Raw genomic sequence first — 20,189 nt, 5'->3', positions numbered from 1 at the left:
AACCTGCAAGTCTTTTGGCTTGTGGGAGGAAACCGGAGCACCCGGAGAAAACCCACGCAGACACAGGGAGAACTTGCAAACTCCACACAGGCAGTACCCAGAATTGAACCCGGGTCGCTGGAGCTGTGAGGCTGCGGTGCTAACCACTGCGCCACTGTGCCGCCCATGCAGCGAGGCAATATGGGTGGAGCTCAGGAATAGGAAGGGTGTAGTCACGATGTTGGGGGTTTTCTACAGGCTTCCCAACAGCCAGCGGGAGGTAGAGGAGCAGATATGTAGACAGATTTTGGAAAGATGTAAAGTTAACAGGGTTGTAGTGGTGGGTGATTTTAACTTCCCCAATATTGACTGGGACTCACTTAGTGCTGGGGGCTTGGATGGGGCAGAATTTGTAAGGAGAATCCACGAGGACTTCTTGAAACAATATGTAGATAGTCCATCTAGGGATGGGGCCATACTGGACCAGGTATTGGGGAATGAGCCTGGCCAGGTGGTCGAAGTTTCAGTCGGGGAGCATTTCGGGAACAGTGAGTATAATTCCATAAGTTTTAAGGTACTTGTGGATAAGGATAAGAGTAGTCCTCTGGTGAAGGTGCTAAATTGGGGGAAGGCTAATTATAACAATAATAGGCAGGAACTGAAGAATTTAGATTGGGAGCGGCTGTTTGAGGGTAAATCAACATCTGACATGTGGGAGTCTTTCAAAAGTCGGTTGATTAGAATCCAGGACCAGCATGTTCCTGTGAGGAAGAAGGACAAGTTTGGCAAGTTTCGGGAAGCTTGGATAACGTGGGATATTGTGAGCCTAGTCAAAAAGAAAAAGGAAGCATTCGTAAGGGCTGGAAGGCTAGGAACAGACTAATCCCTTGAGGAATATAAAGACAGTAGGAAGGAACTTAAGCAAGGAGGCAGGAGGGCTAAAAGGGGTCATGAAAAGATATTGGCAAACAGGATTAAGGAAAATCCCAAGGCTTCTTATACGTATATAAAGAGCAAGAGGGTAACCAGGGAAAGGGTTGGCCCACTCAAGGACAGAGAAGGGAATCTATGTGTGGGGCCAGAGGAAATGGGCGAGGTACTAAATGAGTACTTTGCATCAGTATTCACCAAAGAGAAGGACTTGGTGGATGATGGGCCTCGGGAAGGGAGTGTAGATCGTCTCAATCATCTCATTATCAAAAAGGAGGAGGTGTTGGGTGTCTTGCAAAGCATTAAGGTAAATAAGTCCCCAGAGCCTGATGGGATCTACCCCAGAATACTGAGGGAGGCAAGGGAAGAAATTGCTGGGGCCTTGACATAAATCTTTGCATCCACATTGGCTACAGGTGAGGTCCCAGAGGACTAGACAGTAGCCAATGTTGTTCCTTTGTTTAAGAAGGGTAGCAAGGATAATCCAGTAATTTATAGGCCAGTGAGCCTTACGTCAGTGGTAGGCAAATTATTAGAGAGGATTCTTCGGGACAGGATTTACTCCCATTTGGAAACAAACTAACTTATTTGCGAGAGGCAGCATGGTTTTGTGAAGGGGAGGTCGTGTCTCACTAATTTGATTGAGTTTTTTGAGGAAGTGACGAAGATGATTGATGAAGGAAGGGCAGTAGATGTTATCTATATGGACTGCAGTAAAGCCTTTGACAAGGTCCCTCATGGCAGACTGGTACAAAAGGTGAAGTCACACGGGATCAGAAGTGAGCTGACAAGATGGATACAGAACTGGCTCGGTCGTAGAAGACAGAGGGTAGCAGTGGAAGGGTGCTTTTCTGAATGGAGGGATGTGACTAGTGGTGTTCCGCAGGGATCAGTGCTGGGACCTTTGCTGTTTGTAGTATATATAAATGATTTGGAGGAAAATGTAGCTGATCTGATTAGTAAGTTTTCGGACGACACAAAGGTTGGTGGAGTTGCGGAGAGTGATGAGGATTGTCAGAGGATACAGCAGGATATAGATCAGTTGGAGACTTGGGCGGAGAAATGGCAGATGGCGTTTAATCCGGACAAATGAGTCAATGCATTTTGGAAGGTCTAATGCAGGTGGGAAGTATCCAGTAAATGGCAGAACCCTTAGGAGTATTGACAGGCAGAGAGATCTGGGCGTACAGGTCCACAGGTCACGCAGGTGGATAAGGTAGTCAAGAAGGCATATGGCATGCTTGCCTTCATTGGTCGGGGCATAGAGTATAAAAATTGGCAAGTCATGCTGCAGCTGTACAGAATTTTAGTTAGGCCACACTTAGAATATTGCGTGCAATTCTGGTTGCCACACTACCAGAAGGACGTGGAGGCTTTGGAGAGGATACAGAAGAGGTTTACCAGGATGTTGCATCCTAATGGAGGGCATTAGCTATGAGGAGAGGTTGGATAAACTCGGATTGTTTTCACTGGAACGACAGGTGGAGAGGCGACATGATAGAGGTTTACAAAGTTATGAGCGGCATGGACAGAGTGGATAGTCAGAAGCTTTTTCCTAGGGTGTAAGAGTCAGTTACTAGGGGACATAGGTTTAAGGTGAGAGGGGCAAAGTTTAGAGGGGATGTGCGAGGCAATTTCTTTACACAGAGGGTGGTGAGTGCCTGGAACTTGTTGCCGGGGGAGGTGGTGGAAGCAGGTACGATAGCGATATTTAAGAGGCATCTTCACAAATACATGAATAGGATGGGAATAGAGGGATACGGTCCCCGGAAGTGCAGAAGGTTTTAGTTTAGGCAGGCATCAGGATCGGCGCAGGTTTGGAGTGCCGAATGGCCTGTTCCTGTGCTGTCCTGTTCTTTGTTCTTTGCAAGAGCCTGCTGCAGACGAACTACCTTGAACGCTTACCCACCACAGACTGTTCATTAACTTCACCTGGAGACTTTGAGTGGCATCTGATTATTTGACTCTGGGACACCTCGCTGATCTGGAAATAACTCACCAGGAATTACAACCCAGTTATTTTATTATCCCTAAGAAACTGTTATAAAATCAAAATTACCATTTTCCCTGGTTAACCATTGGTAATTGAATGAGGGTTAGGAAGAATAAGGAGTTATAAAATCTTTTCATACCTATCGACTCATCTCATTATCGTTTAAAACTTGGTTTATTAATAAATAGTTAATTTTTGTTGTTTAAAGAAACCCCTGGTTTGGTGTGTTTTATTCTGGGGATAAATAAAATGATTAATTTGGCTATTTTTTCAGTAGGTGGGAAAGTTTACTAATATGCTGTGACCTATGGAGTAGTGGGACTGAATTAACAGTGCATTACTCCCGCCTTGGTCGGAACAATGGCTATTTACACCATTTGTAAATGGATTCTGCCAAAGTTATGGTAGGACATTGGGAGAACCCGAAGAAAATTCTCCCAAAAATTGTTGCACTTGCATATCTTCTTGCTCTATATTCTCAGCTTTAAAATGGTAAGGGATAAAAATTAAATACATCAGTAAAGGAAAATATATATTAAATAAAGGCCAGAATATTATATTTCACTTTGTCAAACACCATAAATCAATGGCCAAAATGTTACCCCCATAAGCTATAATCATCTTATTCTTCGAGAACAGCCTAACCATAAACAACACCATGGGAGATCTACCCCAATAATAATTGATTTGCCCTTTCCACAGAATTGAATTGTGAAATTTGATCCTGGAGAAACTCGTGCAAACTTTGGAATACCATGTAATAATAACATATTTGGCTTCATTCATTGTAAATCAATAGTTCTGATAATACATCGCATATTACACAACATTACACCCCTGTCATTATCAAATAATGCATCCTCCAATTTACCCCATCAGCAATACCATGGAAACCCATTAGTATATACCTACATTATTTTGGAAATCCTATGTCGATGTACACATCCTATGGATAAAACCTTACTTCCTGTTATCATGTTTTTGAAATACTTTTATGTCAACTTTTTCCCAATATAAATTCCCAGGTCCAAGCTGATAATTGAAACTTCCCAGTAAACGTGTCATGCTGTAATTACATCCTTCCACCAGTGATGATGTTGCATACCTCAGTTTTCTGTCACCCAGCTCTTCAGCCTGTATTGCAGAAAAATTCCTATGCTCCAAAAAACTCTACTTTTCTGTTTCTCAAACTGACAATTGTTTACTATGTAACCATAAAGAATCAAAGTATTATATGAAATAAGGGCAGAATTGATGATAAAATAAGGACTGAATTACATCTGTGCATTCTGATCCAATTATACCACCACCTCACCTTGTTTCATCTGAATCACTTCATTTGGTCTTGTTTTCCTCAGGATAATTTGTGAGATAGTATAAAATGGGGAATAGCGAATCCGACAGACTGACTTACATTTCTCCTGATTCGCTACCCCCCATTTTACATTATCGCACAAAGTCAAAGTTACCCCCTTCTCTACCCCACCTTCTGTGTGTAATGGCATGGAGGATCGAATCATATAAAAGTTTTGAATCCATTACGGTTCAGATTTTACATTCAGTTACAGATGTAAAACAGTCATGCAAAAATGAAAGTCAGTTATTAAATCCTGGGGTGCAAAATTCATTTCCCCTAATTTTCGGATGCGGGGCCGCGGTTTGCAATGTGTCAGTGCCCGTTGGAAAGAAGATGGGTAAGATACAAAATTCATCTACCCACCTCATGTCCATGATCGTAGCTTGGCCACGATCAGTGCCAGCACAGCCCCAGTTTCCATTTCAGTGCAGGCCTCCTCTGCACACTCAAGGGGGCCAAGTAGTGTTCTGAAGAAACCACGTGCTCCAGGCAGCTGTCACTTTTTAAAGGTGCATTTCCTGTCAAGGGGAAGTTGCAGAAATGCACTGCAGGCTGCTAGATAATCATTTTTTTGTCTTTAATAGAGAAGCTATGGCACATGAAGGGAAGGTGAGCACTCACAGATTCAATATGCTACCCCGGACACACTGTCTCAAGAGGTTGAGGCCAGGAAAGAGGTCAATGTTTCCAGTGGGAGGCAGGAAGCCCTCATACTAACATTTATTTATTTATTTATTTAGAGATACAGCACTGAAACAGGCCCTTCAGCCCACCGAGTCTGTGCTGACCATCAACCACCCATTTATACTAATCCTACATTAATCCCATATTCCTTACCACATCCCCACCATTCTCCTACCACCTACCTACCTACACTAGGGGTAATTTACAATGGGTAATTTACAATGGCCAATTTACCGATCAACCTGCAAGTCTTTGGCTGTGGGAGGAAACTGGAGCACCCAGCAGAAACCCACACGGTCACAGGGAGTACTTGCAAACTCCACACAGGCAGTACCCAGAACCGAACCCAGGTCACTGGAGCTGTGAGGCTGCAGTGCTAACCACTATGCCACTGTGCCACACGTTATGAAGTAAATGGGAGCAGATCGTGAGGGTCATCAATGCCCAGAGTGTGGCACCACAAACCTGGCTGCAGTGCTGCAAAAAGTTTAATAACATCATTTGAGTGAATGCATCTGCACATAACATCTTTCACCCACCACATCACACACCTCGCTCACTGCTCAATGCACCACGACCCTATCACTCACCCAGTGGCACACCCTGACACACAGGACTTCCTGTAACATCCTTATATTGCACCTGATGCTTACATAGGATCCCCACTAGCAGGGAAATGGTAGCATAGTGCTAATGTTACTGGACTAGTAATCCAGAGGTCTGGACTAATGATCCTGAGACATGTGTTCAAATCCCACCACAGCAGCTGGGGGACTTTAAATTCAATTAAATAAATCTAGAATGGAGAAAAAAAGCTACTGTGGTCTGTCACTGGGCACAAGTGAGCTATGGTCAGGACAAAGGGATAGGCCAGCTTGTGTGCAGACTCCCCATAGTCATTTACGGCATAGAAGGAGGCCATTTGGCCAATTCAGTCCTTGCTGGCTCTCTGCTGAGCAATCCAGTCAGTCCCACTCCACCTCTTGATCCCTATAGCCCTGCATGTTCATTTCGTTCAAGTACCCATCTAATTTCCTTTTGAAATCATTGATTGCCCCTCTTTTCACCACCCTCATAGGCAGCGAGTTCCAGGCCATTACCACTCACTGCGTAAAAAAATTCTTCCTCACATTTTCCCTGCATCTCTTGGCCAAAGGTTTCAATCTGTGTCCCCTAGACCTTGTATCATCAGTTAATGGGAACAGTTTTTCCTTGTCTGCCTTATCTAAGCCTGTTACAATCTTGTACATCTCTATCAAATCTCCCCTCAATCTCCTTTGCCCCAAGCAAAACGAACCCAGCATTTCTAAACTAACCTAGTGACTAAAATCCCCCATCCCTAGAACCATTCTGGTAAATCTCCTCTGCACCCTCTCAAGGACGCTCACATCCTTCCTAAAGAGAACAAAGTCACAAACCAGTTCTGCTGCAGCGAACACAGATGAAGGCACTGGATATTACAAAGGCTATGGGTCCAGACAACATTCCAACAATAGTGCTGAATACTTGTGCTCCAGAACTAGCTACGCCCCTAGCCAAACTGTTCCGGTACAACACTGGCATCTACCCGGCAATGTGGAAAATTGCCCAGGTATGTCCTGTGCACAAAAAGCAGGACAAATCTAACCTGCCCAATTACCACCCTATCAGTCTACTCTAATCATCAGCAAAGTGATGGAAAGGGTCGTTGACAATGCTATCAGGCAGCTCTTGCTCAGCAATAAACTGGGGCGGCACAGTGGCGCAGTGGTTAGCACCGCAGCCTCACAGCTCCAGCGACCTGGGTTCAATTCTGGGTACTGCCTGTGTGGAGTTTGCAAGTTCTCCCTGTGTCTGTGTGGGTTTCCTCCGGGTGCTCTGGTTTCCTCCCACATGCCAAAGACTTGCAGGTTGATAGGTTAATTGGCCATTACAAATTGCCCCTAGTATAGGTAGGTGGTAGGGAAATATAGGGACAGGTGGGGATGTGGTAGGAATATGGGATTAGCGTAGGATTAGTATAAATGGGTGATTGATGGTCGGCACAGACTCGGTGGGCCGAAGGGCCTGTTTTAGTGCTGTATCTCTAAACTAAACTAAACTAAACTAGTCACTGACGCTCAGTTTGGGTACCGCCAAGGCCACTCAGCTTCTAAACTCAATACAGCCTTGGACCAAACATGGACATAAGAGGTGAGATGAGAGTGACTGGTCTGAATATCAAGGCAGCAGTTGACTGACTATGGCATCAAGGAGACCTGCCAAAACTGGAGTCAGTGGGAATCAGGGAAAAACTCTCCACTGGTTGCAGTCATGACAAGCACAAAGGAAGATGGTTGTAGTTGTTGGAAGTTAGTCATCTCAGTTCCAGGATATCGCTGCAGGAGTTCCTCAGGGTAGTGTCCTAGGCCCAACCATCTTCACCTGCTTCAGCAATTACTTTCCCTCCAACATATGGTCAGAAGTGGAGGATGTTCGCTGATGACAGCACAATGTTAAGTATCATTCGCGACTCCTCAGATACTGAAGCAGTCTGTGTCGAGATGCAGCAAGACCTGGACAATATCCAGGCTTGGGCTGATGAGTGATTCACAAGTGCTAGGCAATGACCATTCCAAACAAGAGAGAATCTAACCATCTCCCCTTGATATTTAATGGCATTACCATTGCTGAATCCCCAATTGTCAACATCGTGGGGGTTACCATTGACCAGAAACTGATCTGGACCAGTCACATAAATGACTGCAAGAGCAGGTCAGAGGCTAGGAATTCTGCAGTGAGTAACTAACTCCCTGTCCCCCCAATGCCTGTCCGTCATCTACAAGGCACAAGTCAGGAGTGTATGGTATACTCTCCACTTGCCTGGATGGGTGCAGCTCCAATAACTCTCAGGAAGCTTGACATCATCCAGGACAAAGCAGCCTGCTTGACTGGCACTCCATCCATCACCTTTAACATTCACTCCCTTCATCACCGACGCACAGTGGCAGCAGTGTGTACCATCTACAAGAGGCACTGCAGCAACTCACCAAGGCTCCTTCGACAGCACCTTTCAAACCTGTAATCTCTACCACCTAGAAGGACAAGGGCAGCAGATGCATGAGAACACCACCACCTGCAAGTTCCCGTCCAAGCCACACACCATCCTGACTTGGAACTATATTGCCATTCCTTCGCTGTCACTGGAACTCCCTTCCTAACAGCACTGTTGGTGTACTTACACTCCAAGGACTGCAGCGATTCAAGAAGGCAGCTCACCACCACTTTCTTAAAGGCAATTAGGGACGCACAATTAATGCTGGCCTAGTCAGCAATGTCCACATCCCATGAACAAATGAAAAAAAAAGGACCTTGTTGGAGTGGACTATAGGAAAACATTGATGAACATGCACACTGAAATGCTTGGTGCATTGGAAGACCTGCCAGACAGTCCACAGTCACTGGCCAGGAGCATGGAGGAGTCTGGCTCCAGTGTGGCATAGGGCATTATACAGAGCTTGGAGCCCATCCTTTCCACCATGAAAGTGGTGGTCATCTTCATGAAGTACTGCCAGACTGGCTCATGATGGAGCATCCGCCAGCAGCTGTCTCAGCTTCCACTACAGCACAGGCCTCCCAATATATTAGAGCTGCAATGGAAGCTCTGACAGAGGTCATGGGATTGCTAGCATGCAGACTCAGACTGCTACATTGAGGCACAGACAGCTGCCACCATGGATGCTGATTTCAGTGCTCAATGGGGCATGGAAACTCTCACAGCAATCTGTGTTCCATTGAACTACTGAGGTGCTGCCCTATGGGAGTGGCAGTGCTACCATGGAGCACAAACCTGCTGTCCTCATTCAGGATGACAGCATTTGTGCTCCCACTCTGCCAGTGCCCTTGCTGTTTACTCTCAGCCGGCCAGCTCAGACTATTGTCACCCATGCCGAAGTGGTGCAGTCCGAAAGCAGGCCCAAAGCTCATTGAGGTCATCCTCCAAAACCATCTGCAATCTCTTTCAGCCTTTTACCAGCCATGCTGCAGCCACTGGGGTAGCACTGCATAGGAGTGGTAAGAGCATCCTTAAAACAGGGACTAAAGGGATCCAGAAGAGTCATTAGTTCTGGTTTTATTGTATTATTACATGTATTGCTGGATAAAGTCATTGTGTGAAGGTTTTTTGCTGTTGTCCTTTATTGAATGATGTAGGCCAAGGGGACTTTGTGATAGGGAGTCTCAAATGGATGTGCTGTAAGTGAATGGTGGGTCCATGCTGCGGGTGAAAAAGTTCCTTTTAACTGAAATGAAGCCTCATGATACTGTCCCTCTCACTCCTTTCAGTTACATATGGTGCATGTGGTCTCCTCCCTTCCTCTTCCTCCTCCTTCTTCTCCTTCTGAAGTGGCCTCCAGATCCCAGGAGGTAATGGCTGGATCCTCATATCTGCAAGGTGGTGGAGGACACAGCAAACCATGACAAACATGGAGGCCATCTTGGATGTTTATTACAGAGATCCCCCCAAGTGAACAAAGCAGCAAAATCTCTGGCTTTCTCCACAGTGTTGTATATGACTCCATGGCTCTCATTGACAGCCCTCTGACCTCACGTTTTTTTGAGGCACTGCTCCTGGTTCATCACAACATAGGACTGGTGCTCCTGGAAGACCCTCACAGGGCAAGGCCTTCTAAGAAGAGCCCTCCTCCTCCTCTCTCCTAGCAGGGGTTTCCCCTGTCTGCCGCCTCCGCTGCATGTTCTGCTCATGAAGCAGAGCAAGTGGCACAGCAACTACTGCTCACATACCTATGCAAGGCAGTGTTATTTTCTGCCTTCCTGTCATCAGCAAAACCCTCCAAATTCCTCCTGCAACTTATCACACTGCTTCCACCAACTTTTCCTGAGTACAAATAAATCAAGAGCACCTCAACTGCAACTTACTGAGTCACCCTTTAAATACTCCCAGATCAAGGCCCAGCACTTCCTAACACTTGTTGTTTCAGGATTGAATAAGGAAGGCGTTCCCTGTACATTTGTTGGCCAATTTTAGTATTTGTGCATTGCATCAGCCAGGTCTCACTCTGTCAACATCTTTCGGCGCACACAAGGGATGCACCAATGTGAGCCACTCCAATTGCCTCAGGCTGCGCAGGTCACATAGGAAACAACCAATGGTGCCTCCACATTTCAACTCTGCAGGTAGGCTAGCATCATGGAAGAATTTCCTGGCCTTGGTGTTTCTGACCTCAGGGAGGAGCCACATTTACAACCAACTGATAATCTCCACAGAAACAGTCTCCTTCTAACTGACCCTCGAATGTACCCAGAAGGAACTGCCTGTCATTTTACCACTGTCATAGCAACAGAATAATACATTTTGCATCACGTGATGTAAAAGGCTTTCCTTATGAAAAAAAAATCCTCAGACCTGCCATTGGCAATCTCATAAGGGGGCCTACCATTCAAGCTTAAAAAAATTAAGTTGGTTGGCAGGCACCCTGGGGTGCAATTCAATTTCGGTGGTGGTGTAAAACAGGTAGTTGTGGATCAGCCGCCTGTCATAAACCCTGCTGGACCTCAATGGTATTAAAATCAATCAGGGTATATAATGGCGACCAATCCACTACCACCTGTTTTTGGCCACGGCAAAGTTAAATTTCTCCACACAGTCTTTCACCTTTGGATCCTGGAATTGACAGGATCAAGGTCTTGTTCCTCTGCTTGCTGTATGAAACCAAAGTATTAATTGCATATGCATATGCATACAAGGTCATAGCATTAAATTGCAATGCCACAGTAGCTACATGAAGAATGGACATTTTGGGACTACCAGTCTTTCCTTATACTCCCTCTTAGCTCTTCTAATATTCCTTTTTGCTTCCCTTCTATTTTTCATAGGTTTCTTCTACATTATCCCCCATAGTTATTTTAGTAAACTAATTTTTACTCATCTATTTATCCTTGGAATCACAGTTTTGATCTCCTTAGCCCCTTTTTGGAATGCATTTTACATATAGCTTATTCAACTCACATTAAATATCGCTTACTATCTTTAATTTTTAATTTATGGATCCTTTGATGAACGTAAATAGATATTAAAACCTTTTGCCTCTACACTCTCTTCTGGAAACATAAACATATTTCATACTTTGGATGCAAATCTGTAGACAGGTATAATAGAGGTAACAATGAAATGCAGAAAGACCTTTGGTACTCAAAGAAAAACCCTGAAATAACATGTTGTAACTACCTACAAAATGTCTTGAGAGTACAGCTAATTATTTTGGGCATAGTTGGAAGCTTCTCTCACAATGGAGCAAATACAATCCAACTGGTGACATGAGAAATCAATGGAAATGAAAAGTGAGTGGATTCCATAAGAACTGAATGATCCACTCCACTAGTTTACAGCCCAGATGGTGAAAGTGAAAATTGCCCCAGTGACTGATGATAATTGCTCAGATCCCCTTTTCAGTGGAAAAATCATGTGGTTCTGCACTAAAAATGTTTTGAACAGAGAAATGTCCCTGTAACTTTTACTGATTGACTAATCAACTGGGAACACAATAACTGGAATAAAGAGCATTGTTTACCAATTATATCTGCTTCAATTATGAAATATTATAAACCACAAAGCTGAATCACTGAATATGAGATTGTCTTTACTAGTTTTAATCTACAAATTACTGTTCTTGATGTTAGGATATTTGTAAGACATTCTACTTTTATAATGCAGGAATTAACCCATTTATTTTAAATGGCTTAATGTCTGTACTAAAATAACAGGAATGTTGCAAGAAAATGCTTCATTTGTGTGCGAATGTCATCAACAGTACTTCCTTGTTACATGTTTCTGGATTATTTAGATTATTTGGTGTTCTGATAGAAAATGGAAACCTGTTACACTTAGTGTCGTGTTTTATCAATACAGGACATAAAAGACCCAAATTCCAAATAAGTGCTCCCATCAGATGTGGCTCCACACTGGGAGCCTACTATCAGCAAATTATTCCTGTACTGTATATTACCTAAATCTTGTTGATATATTTCCCATTACTTCCTCCTCGCCATACATTTTTAGCAATTGTTGCAGAAAAACATTGTGTTCATCCTTTTCAATTTTCTGTATGAGTTCTTCCAAATCTGTCTGCAATAGAAAACATAAAATATATCACTATAACTCACAATACACATGGAGAGCCTTCCCCCTAAAATAAATCTATAGACATGAGGATCTAATCTTAGATGCATTAAGGCCAACATTTCCTTTTGTTGCATGAAAAAATTACATACTATTCTTCAATCACATAACAAGTAGGAGGGAATCCAGATTGCTCTTGAGAAAATCACAAGAATAAAGTTCCTTAAAGGTATGCTTGATGTCAGGGCATCAGTGTTTGATTGTCTTGTACTTTTATACATATAAAAAGTAATTTTACAAAATCTTGGGGTAGAAATGCATCTTGGATGGTGGCACAAAATGGGTGACATTGTCCACAGCTGTCAATGGAAATGAATATTAGATGCTGCATATAACAGGTGGACAATCCACTACTGCCCATTTTACGCCACTGACAGGAAAAACTATAACAGAAAAATGGGTTACCTTTAAGGAAGAGATGCTTAAGGTACAGGCTAGGTGCATTCCAACAAGAGTGAAAGGTAGAGGAGCCAAAAGCAGGGCTCCTTGGATGACGAGGGAGACAGATTATGATGAAACAAAAAAGAGGGTGTATGATGCATGTCAGATGAATTCTTCAGGTAAGAACCAGGTCAAATACAACAGGGTGAGAGGGGAGGTGAAGAGGAAAATAAGACTGGCAAAGAGAGAATATGAGAATAGAATGTCAGTCAACATAAAAGGGAACCCAAAAATATTCTACCAGCATGTAAATAGCAAGTGAGGCCTATTAGGGACAAAAAGGGTAACATGCTTAGAGGTGCAGGGCAATGCTGGAATACTTAATGACTACTTTGTACCAGTGTATCAGTGTTTACTAAGGAAGAGGAATCTGACAAAATATCAGTAGAAGCGGAGAGAGTAGAGGCAATGGATAGGGTAAAAATTGAGAGTGAGGAGGTACTGGAAAGGCTGGCTATTCTTAGGTTAGATAAGTCACCTGGTCTGGATTGCTTGCATCCCAGGTTGCTAAAGGAAGTGGGGGTGGAGATAGTGGAAGGGCTTGCCATAATCTTCCAATCTTCCTTAGATATGGGAGAGGTGCCAGAGGACTGGAGAGTGGTAAATGGGACACCCTTATTCAAGAAAGGGTGTAAGGACATTCCAAGTAACTGCAGACCAGTTAGTTTAGCATCCATGGTGGGTAAGGCTTAGAAACAATAATCAGGTAAAAAATCAACAGGTACTTAGAATTATAAAATTATAGCAAGCTTACAGCACAGAAAGAGGCCACTTGGCACATCGTGTCTACGCTGGCAGAGAGGTTTGAGTTAATTAAGGTTAGCCAGCATGGATTTGTGAAAGGAAGATTATGTTTGATTAATCTAATTGAATTTTTTGATGAAGTAACAGAGAAGCTTGATGAAGGGAATGTGGTGGATGTTGTCTGTATGGATTTTAGGAAAGCATTTGATAAAGTACCACATAAAAGACTGGTTAACGAAATTGAGGCTGATGGAATAGGAGAATCAGTGTCCAATTGGATAAAACAAATTGGCTCAAGGATGGAAAACAATGAGTCGTACTTGTTTTTCAGACTGGAGAATGGTAGACAGTGGTGTTCCCCAGAGGTTAGTTTTAGGACCACTGTTTTTTTGCCACATATAAATGACTTGGATGTTGAAATACAGAGAAGAATTGAGTGTTCAGGAACAGAGGGACCTGTCAGTACATGTGCATCGGTCTTTGAAGGTGGCAGGATATATTGAGTGGTTAGCAAAGCATATTGGATCTTGGGCTTCATAAATAGAGGCACTGAGTACAAAAGCAGGGAAGTTATGCCAGACCTTTATAAAGCTTTAGTTAAACCCCAGCTAGGTTATTATATACAGTTCTGGTCACCATACTTGCGGAAAGATATGAGGGTCCTTGAGAGGGTGCAGAGGAGATTTCTTAGAATGGTTCCAGGGATGGGGGATTTTAGTTACAAGCTTAGGTTGGAAAAGCTGGGTTTGTTCCCCTTGGAGCAAAGGATATTGAGAGGAGATTTAATAGTGTTCAAGATTATGATAGGCTTAGACAAGTTAGACAAGGAAAAATTGCTCATAATAACTGATGGTGCAAGGACTAGGGGATGCAAATTGGATTTTGGGCAAGAGGTGCAGGGGGAATGTGAGGAAGAACCTTTGAATGCAGTGAACAGTAATGACCTGAAACCCGCTGCCCACGAGGGTGGTGGAAGTGAAAACAATCAATGATTTCAAAAGGAAATTGTATGGGCACTTGAAGTAAGTAAACTTGCAGGGCTACGCAGATCGAGTTGGGGAGTGGAAATGACTGGATTGCTCCACGGAGAGCCAACAGGGACTCGATGGCCTGAATGGCTGCCTTCTGTACCGTAAATGACTCTATGGGCTGACTTTTATTCTAGCAACAGGAGTCCCGGCGGCAGGCCAGATTGAGGGGGGAGATCTCACCTTGGCCTTCCATTGGATCTCTGCTGCGATTCCATAGCAGGCAGGCAATTAACTGCTAGGCGTCAGGGACGCCGTCCCTTGAAGGGATGAGCTCCCACCTCCAGAGCTACTGGCCAATTGGAGGGGTGGCAGCTCTTCAGTACCGGTAGCGCCACTGGGAGCAGTGGCCAATTCTGATACTGCAGGAGGTCCTGCAGTCCCAAGGAATGGAGGAAACCCTGGGAGAAATAAGTGGAGTTGAGGTCACTGGGGCCATTCAGGCAGGCCCTGGCGATAGGGTGGGGGGGGGGGGGGTGAATTGGTGAGATTGGGAGGGGGGAGATCATCGTGGCCCTGGATTTCCATTAATTGGCCACTTAAGGGCCTCAATTGGCCTGGGGCATCCTCGCCTTCCCCGCCCCAGACTAAATTGGAAGGCATCAGGAAGGCAATGGACACTCCACCACCTACCTTCCCATGCAAATTTATGCGCACCCCCACTTCCTTTCCCATCCCAAGGTGCCCCATTAAATTTAGCCTTATGATTCTAATTGCCAGGATGTGCCTTGCCACTGATCCTGTCCAAATTTCTATAATCATGAGAAGGGGCCATGAGTAGCAGGCCTTGGGTGGTTTGAGGGCACTTGGGTGCCCTCCTACAACACAGGATGGCCATACCTGCTGGGTCCAGGGCAGATTGTTGACCCCAATACCTCCCCAAAGCAAGGGGAAGAGACTAGTTCCAGCATCCCTCTGTATAAAGCAGTTGTTCGTAATATTTTCTTAAAAATTTCATGCTACGTATCTTGTGGGGTCGAGGTGTCAATCCCAGCCTAGAAGCCTAGATGGTTCACGCATCTGCCTATGTTCGAGAGGTATATCTGCACCATGTCCCAATTGAGACCAGGAGCTCACAAGTTAGGGAGGCCCACCACCAGCCTAGCTTCTGTTAGATCAATGGCCTTTTGAGGCTGAGCATTTCTACAAGGCCATTCCAGAAACATTGTTCCACAACTGATTCCTGTTGGATCAACCAGCCATTTTCAGCATGTAAATATTTTGCAAATTATTCAAATGGCAGGGGAAAATTGGGAAATGATATGAGTAAGAAGAGAAGTTGCATAGAACTTGCTCACTCAAAAGATGTAGTGTCACCCAAGCTCCATCCTTCTGCACCCTGGACCAGATCCTTAACAAAGATGTTACAAAGTTGACAGACTACTGCAGCACATGGCATCTCACAGTGAATCTCTCTAAAAGCATATCCAGTGTTTTCCACCTCCACAATGCCAGTGCCAAACAAGAATTGCTACATGGATGTTCAGAGACTAAATCATGATCCCAGCCCAACATACTTGGGACTGTCTCTGGACAGGCCTTTGTCCTTCTGGGAGTATCTGAAGAAAACTGCAGCAAATGTCAAAACTAGAAACAGCCTATTATTTATTTTATTATACAGCACTGAAACAGGCCCTTCGGCCCACCGAGTCTGTGCCGACCAACAACCACCCATTTATACTAACTCTACAGTAATCCCATATGCCCTACCACCTACCTACACTAGGGGCAATTTATATCACCTGCAAGTCTTTTGGGAGTGGGAGGAAACCGGAACACCCGGAGGAAACCCACGCAGACACAGGGAGAACTTGCAAACTCCACACAGACAGTACCCAGAATTGAACCTGGGTCCCTGGAGCTGTGAGGCTGCGGTGCTAACCACTGCGCCACTGTGTCGCCCTAACCAAACTTGCTGGATCAATGTGGGGCGCTGCTGTCACAACACTCTGGACCTCAGCACTCGCCCTAACATACTCAGTAATAGAGTACTATGCACCTGTCTGGCATAGGTCATCACACATACATGTTGTTCATACTCAATTGAATGCAACAATGCACATCATAATAGGAACCCTCTGTTCAACACTGCTCCACTGGCTTCCTGTCCTCGCAAACATCACTCCCCCACACATCCGCTGACTGATGAAAACCCACAAGCTGGTTGAAACCATCCATGCTGCAACTCACTTACCACTCCATAATGACATGTTCAATCCACTTGCTCCATCTCGGCGGCCCATATGGAGCAACCTTCCTGAGCAAGATCTACCAGCAGACATCCTTCGGATCAAGGAATGGGAAACATGGGAAGTCACTAACAAGTTCCTTGTGGCAAACCCCATCTGTCGAATGGCAGGCTTTGAACTACCATGGTGAGAATGGTCCCTGTTAAACAGGTTCAGGGCAAGCCAGGGCATCTGTGCAACCAACCTCCACCACTGGGATCTCAGTACAAACCCCTTATGCATTTGTGGAGAGGCACAAACAATGCTTCACATGACTGAGGAGTGTTCCCGCTACAGATTAAGTGGTGGACTAATCACCTTAAACTCACCAAATAAGGAGGCTATTGCTTGGCTCCGGAGATTTGCATTCGCTAAATAAATAAACTCAAAAGATGCCCATGTTGGGGAATAGATTGCACAGGAAGGTCACTGGAGCAGACAGCATAGGTAGGTGCAACAGACAAGTAAATCTGATTCCAGAAAGAAGATTATGGGATATGATAAGAATGCAGATAGGTTGGACTTGTTTATTTAAAAAGATGGATGGAAGTTTCAACATCAGCAGGGGCAATAACCAGGTGGTATCAGATTGGCCGCCTCTTACACTTTGTCCAATTTTCCTTCCTATTTACTTCATTAGAGCAGGGTGTATAATTTTAATTTTTTTAATTTAGAGATACAGCACTGAAACAGGCCCTTCGTCCCACCAAGGCTGTGCCGACCATCAACCACCCATTTATACTAATCCTACACTAATTCCATATTCCTACCACATCCCCACCTGTCCCTATATTTCCCTACCACCTACCTATACTAGGGGCAATTTATAATGGCCAATTTACCTATCAACCTGCAAGTCTTTGGCATGTGGGAGGAAACCGGAGCACCCAGAGGAAACCCACACAGGGAGAACTTGCAAACTCCACACAGGCAGTACCCAGAATTGAACCCGGGTCGCTGGAGCTGTGAGGCTGCGGTGCTAACCACTGCGCCACTGTTAAGCTAGGCTTTGCCCCTGGCAAAGTTGAAGGATATTTATGACAAATAGGAAAATTCCTATCTTTACCTCATTTTTTAAATAGTTAGGTCAAAAATGGAGATTATCACTAAGTTACAAGATGACAGACACTCTGTGAGAATAAGAAATACTGAAATGTTGTTTCTACAGCTTGTGGAAAATTACCAAGAAGTCATTTCTACACAACATAATGAAATCACTGAACAAGGGAACTGATAAGGGGATGTGAGTAAAGACCTTGAGACAGTACGGCAGTTAAAAATTGTGCTTATGCAGAGAAAAGAAAAACAGCAAGAGTTAGAACAAAGGATGTAGTGAATGAGTAACTGACAGCTGCAAGTTAACACACACACAGGAGGCTTGCAAAAGAATGGAGAGCCAAATAAGGTAAAACAAAAACAAGAGTCAGGGGCTAGAAAGTTAGAGTAGGGGGAGAAGTAAACAGAGGAGGAGACTGTAGCAACCATAGGATAGGTTAGTGTCATAATACGTTATAACCAATAATGTAAAATAAAGGCGTGGACAAATGGATTTGTATTGTATAAACATGAACTGAATATGTTGATCGGTGTGCCTGCTTGTAGGACACCCGATCTTGCAATAACGTTAAATAAACTTACTTCTTCAGAGTTTGACTTGGTGTAAATTATTATTAAGTGGGCTACGTTTCTCACAACTCCAACCTAGAATGGACTGTTACACAAGTGGTATGGGTGCGGGAGGTTCCCACGGTTCACCTCCCAACTGACCACAATCGTGTTTTGTTTAAAATGATGAGTTAGCCCCTTAGTGTTTTACTTGACAAATAAACAGATAGTGACATGTTTTCTTGTAGGTAAAAAGAGCTATTTATTTTAAACAAATCCCAAAATGATCACAACACCACTCAGACACACATTCACTCTCACACGCATTCTCAAGAGAAGATACATAGAAATGTACAAGGTAAGAGGTATTCAGAATTCAGGTTGTAAAAGTCTGTTGTTTCTGGAATAACCTGTGGGATCCTCCTCGGAAGGTGAATTTTTAAAGTTACAGGCATGTTTGCCGGTTGTCTGGTATTCATTGGGCTGTAGCAATCTCCTGGCTGTTCACCTTGGGCTGAAGATGGTTCTAATGTCTAAGATCAATTCTCACCAGTAGAAAAGTCATTTTTGCAAAGGCAAACTCTTGTCTCTGCTGTAGCGGCTTCCAACTTGTCTCAGCGGGTTCAACTGTATTGGCTAGAAATGATCTCTCTCTCTCTTCGCCCTGCTGGATTTAAGATGGCTTTTTTTGTTGCTGTACTGTGAGAGCTGAGGACAGACCAGACTGATGTTTTTGTCTCTAGTCCTGTCCTGAAAAGACTCCCCCTTTGCTCCTTAAAATGATTATCTTTTAAGATGAATATTGTTATGAAAGTACTTCCATTATTTTTACTATTTTTATTTTTTGAGAACTTGTTTTAAAACTGAAAAAATTCCATGTATGTTTTTTTTTTACCAAGTTCACTGACAGGACAAGATGTTGTTTGAAAGCCACCTGTGCTGGAGGCCACGTGTGATTTGGGCTCAAAAAACAGCAGCAATCTTGGTGACCTGGAAAAATAATGGTTACAAAGAAGCCACATGTCAAGGTTTGTGGAGGTCAGGAGGTCAACTCGCTGCTTGGGGTTTTAACATTGTTTTCAGTTTTAATGTTGGTGTGAACTGTTTGAAGACAGTTGGTGTTTTACTGCCAAGGGAAAAGAAACCATCCAGCTCACCTCCTTCTTTATCTTTGAAGAAATCCTGCTGAGATACAGGATAGCAGAGTTACAATCCCTGGTGCCATATAGCCCCTGAGGAGGTGAAAAAAAATCCTACGATTCAAGTGTGTGCTAGTGGAAAAACCTTGATGCCACATTTCTCCTAGAAAGCCTATTAGAATAATTCTCGAAATCTCCAGAGCGGACTGCTTCTGAAAAGATCCTAGTGACCCGTCTCCGTATAACCAGCTGCCAGGCCAAAAAAGGGACAACTGACTTCCTTCCTTATCTTCCATATCTTCTTTCTTTTTGCGTCAAGAATTAGCAAGTATTTGGCCAAAGTAGTTTTTTTGTTCTTTTTTTGTAACAGACCTCTGCAGAGTGAATTTTGGTATTTTTTCCAGTGTGTGAGTGTAGTTGGGGAATTTTTAAAAAGGGAACTTTCATATTTTAATCGGTGTGTTAATGCTTTGCTTTGTTACTGGTTAAGTCTTGTTTGATAATAAGCTGATAATTTTGTTATTTATTAAAGAAACCTGGTTGGTGTATTTTGTTCTGGGATTAAAAAAATAGATTATATGATTGCTATATCGGTAATCGGGTAAACATTTAAATAGACGTTGTGACCTGTACAGAAGTGGAACTAAAAAGACAGTGCACTCTTCCTGCCTAGGTTATAACAATATTTTTACAAGGGTTGGCTTTGCCCATGTGACTTCAGGTTTCAGTCCTAGCTGGGCTGTATAATGGCCTTGATGATGGCCCCATTCTGAGATGAGGGTTGTTTACAATCCATTGTAATGGAGTTTATTCAGAGATGAAAAGTCTGTGAAAGGTCTTGTCTCATTGTGTTTGAGTATAGCTCACATTCAAGTGTGATTATCTGTCACATTTCCATGCAGACG

General features: G+C 43.8%; 1 protein-coding gene across 2 annotated transcripts in view; it reads right to left on the bottom strand.

Moving 5' to 3' along the window:
- LOC137369648 (uncharacterized) overlaps positions 1-20,189 on the bottom strand; it is a 97,138-nt gene that overhangs the window by 40,713 nt on the left and 36,236 nt on the right. For both annotated transcript variants that reach the window (XM_068030984.1, XM_068030983.1), the window contains one exon: positions 11,927-12,045. In XM_068030984.1, the coding sequence (XP_067887085.1) occupies positions 11,927-12,045 (119 nt within the window). The remainder of the gene's footprint in view (positions 1-11,926; positions 12,046-20,189) is intronic.

Source organism: Heterodontus francisci, chromosome 5 (assembly GCF_036365525.1).
Source record: "Heterodontus francisci isolate sHetFra1 chromosome 5, sHetFra1.hap1, whole genome shotgun sequence".
Lineage (NCBI taxonomy): Eukaryota > Metazoa > Chordata > Chondrichthyes > Heterodontiformes > Heterodontidae > Heterodontus > Heterodontus francisci.
This window is presented reverse-complemented; position numbering and strand designations above follow the sequence as displayed.